Source organism: Emiliania huxleyi, assembly GCF_000372725.1.
Source record: "Emiliania huxleyi CCMP1516 chromosome Unknown EMIHUscaffold_144, whole genome shotgun sequence".
NCBI lineage: Eukaryota > Haptophyta > Isochrysidales > Noelaerhabdaceae > Emiliania > Emiliania huxleyi.
Genome location: NW_005201154.1, coordinates 104,548 through 107,118, shown reverse-complemented (window position 1 = coordinate 107,118; position 2,571 = coordinate 104,548). Strand labels below are relative to the sequence as shown.

Here is a 2,571-nt window from a genome sequence, read left to right as displayed (position 1 = left end):
AGCTGCTGCCCAAGAAAATCGAGGCGTGGGCGCGGGCAACGCGGCCGTAGTATGTGTATGAGGCGCTGCTGAAATCTGGAGGGGGAAGCGATAGCGAGTGTGAGATTCAGATTGATTTGAGCTCTGTGGCGACCGACGCGAGCGCACGCGACGGGGGGGGGTCGGGGCGCGACGCCGACGCGACCGGGGCGGGCTAGGCCCGGGGGCGGGCGGGCCGAGATCGCGAGATGATTGTTCGCACCTTTTCGCACGCCCCACACAGAGCACATGCGAGTTGCGACATTGGGGGGATCGGGGGAACAATAATATTTTGAATTTTCCAGCGCCTCAGCGTGCGATTCGAGCGTGCGGTCGCCGCACGCAATCTAGTCCGACCGAGACACGAGAGACACACTCTGACTGTGCGACTCGTCGCTGTGTCGCTACCGATCGCGATCCACCCACATCCTCCCCGCCCCCGCAGCGAGCACGACGCGGCTACCCTCCCCCTCGTCCAGTCCCGGTGCGATCACGTCGAGTCCCAGCACCATCGCGGGCGCGTCCCCGAGGCCGAGGGCGTCAAAGACGGGTAAGTCGGCGATCGCGAGCGTCGTCTCGCGCCGCACGCGCGACGGCGCGTCCGCGCTGCCAAACAGGCCCGCCGGCGCCCCTCCGAGCCCGAGCGTCGCGGTCGCCTCCGAGACGCGCACCGGCACGCCAGTGGCGCCCGCCAGGACCTGGTCCGTCGCCGCGACGCGAGGGTCGCCGCGGCTGAGGTCGAAGCCGGCGGCGCTGGCGGCGGCGGGGTTGGCGACGGTGGTGGAGGAGCCCAGGTCGACGATGGCGAGCGCCCGCGCCGGCGGAGGCGGAGGCGAGGAGGGGGAGGCGGGCGGAGCGGTGAGCTCGACGCGTGTGGCGATGAGCCCGGACTGGAGCCGCTCCAGCGGCAGGCAGGAGAGGCCGTCCGTTGGGAGCGCTGCTGAGCCCTTTCCCTTCTCCGCCGCGCCGTCGGCCGCAGATCCGAGCGGGTAGAAGCTGGCTGTCGGGAGCAGGGGCCGCAGACAGAGCTCGACCTCGAAGCGCGAGAGGAAGTCGAGGCCGAGCAGGCCGCACTCGCCGCCGCCGGACGGCCGCTCGAGGGGAAGATCCATCACCACCGGCGCGAGACGGCCGCACGCAAGCCCGCCCGGCAGCGCCACCTCACCGAGGTCGACCTGCTCGAAGCCTCCCAGGCCGACCGCCGTGCCCGTGTCGGCAGTCGCTCGCACGCCGGTCGGGCGCGCGCCGAGCAGCCGCGCCGCTGCGGGGGTAAGCAGTGAGTTTGAGGCGGCCGAGTCGAGCAGCATCAGCAGCCGCGGGTCGGCGACGGAGGCGTCGTCAGCGGATGCCAAGCGGATGCCAACGTAGCGCTTGGAGTCGACGGTGACGCCTGCGCCCATCGCTCCTCTCGCAGCCTGAAGCAGCTCGAGAGGGACGCAGTGGCCGACTCCGGACGCCTCGGGCGCACGCTCGAGCAGCAGGCGGTACAGCTCCTCCTTCTCAAAGCAGCCCTCCGTCGACACTCCGAGGCGCCGAAGGCGAGCCTTGATCTCTGACGCCCGGAACGGCTTCGGCTGTGCTCGGGACAGAGCACTGGCGAGCGAAGTGAACGCAACGGAGACCCACACGGCGCAACGCATGCACAGGTCACGCGAACACAATTGAGAGGCGGCACTACCGGTAAGAATTCTTTCGGCGAAGTCGGCTTTCCCAAAAAGACCTGTTTTCTCGTTTTTCATGCACACCCGGACACAGCCGAGCCTCGGGCGTCCAAATCGGGGGCTGTGGGGTAGACACGGCACCGGAGGCTTGGCCCGGGGGCGAAGTGAGGGGCGGCGAGGGCGATCGCGAGCACCAAGGCTGGGCCACCTCTGGTCGTCTGCGATCACCGTCAACACGTCCTCGAGCGTGATGGTCCCGAGAACTCGCGCGTCGTCGCACTCGCAAGCCGTTTTTTTTGTCTTGGCGACCTCCGGAATGAATCGCGTGGTGATGAGAGCCGCGTTGAATTTCGAACGATCCGTCGGAAGCGCTGCTGCGACTGCTTGGGGGGGGGGGGTCCCGACCCCCCCCAGCGAGCAGTGTGCGGCCGCTCCTGGTTTCTGTTCCGATTGGTGCGACTGGTGATGAGTGTTACAAGCTGAGGTTGTCAACGCCGGGTGCGGGTAAATCTCAGCACGGATCGGCACGTGTGGTAGCGTGCGATGAGGCCTTGCCAGCTCCTGCTGGTGCCCTCAAGATCGCCGCGCGCATTGGCCGCTCCGCTGACGTTGTGATAGAGCTTATTTCTGTCTCCAACAGAGTAGATCCAAACACCCTATTGATAGGTGATAGGTACTTAAAACACTGGCACAACGCCCGCCTTTCACAGCTCAGCCTTTCAGGGCTTGGGCATGACAAGCAACGGCGCAGCCGGTCGGCGTCCGATGCACGAGGCAGCCATGTTGGCTGCCACGGCGTTTCCGCTCGGGATCGCGGCAGCCTGGCGGACCCCGTGAGCCACACACGTGCATGGCAGCGCAGCGCGTCGCCAACCTCGCTTTCGGAGCAAAA

The 2,571-nt window shown here is 67.3% G+C and overlaps 1 protein-coding gene across 1 annotated transcript; it reads right to left on the bottom strand.

Moving 5' to 3' along the window:
* Positions 1-354: 354 nt before the first annotated feature.
* EMIHUDRAFT_441125 (hypothetical protein) lies at positions 355-1,666 on the bottom strand. Its single transcript, XM_005787211.1, has one exon. It carries the CDS (start codon positions 1,656-1,658, stop codon positions 423-425), a length of 1,236 nt encoding a protein of 411 aa, XP_005787268.1. The 5' UTR covers positions 1,659-1,666; the 3' UTR covers positions 355-422.
* Positions 1,667-2,571: the final 905 nt, after the last annotated feature.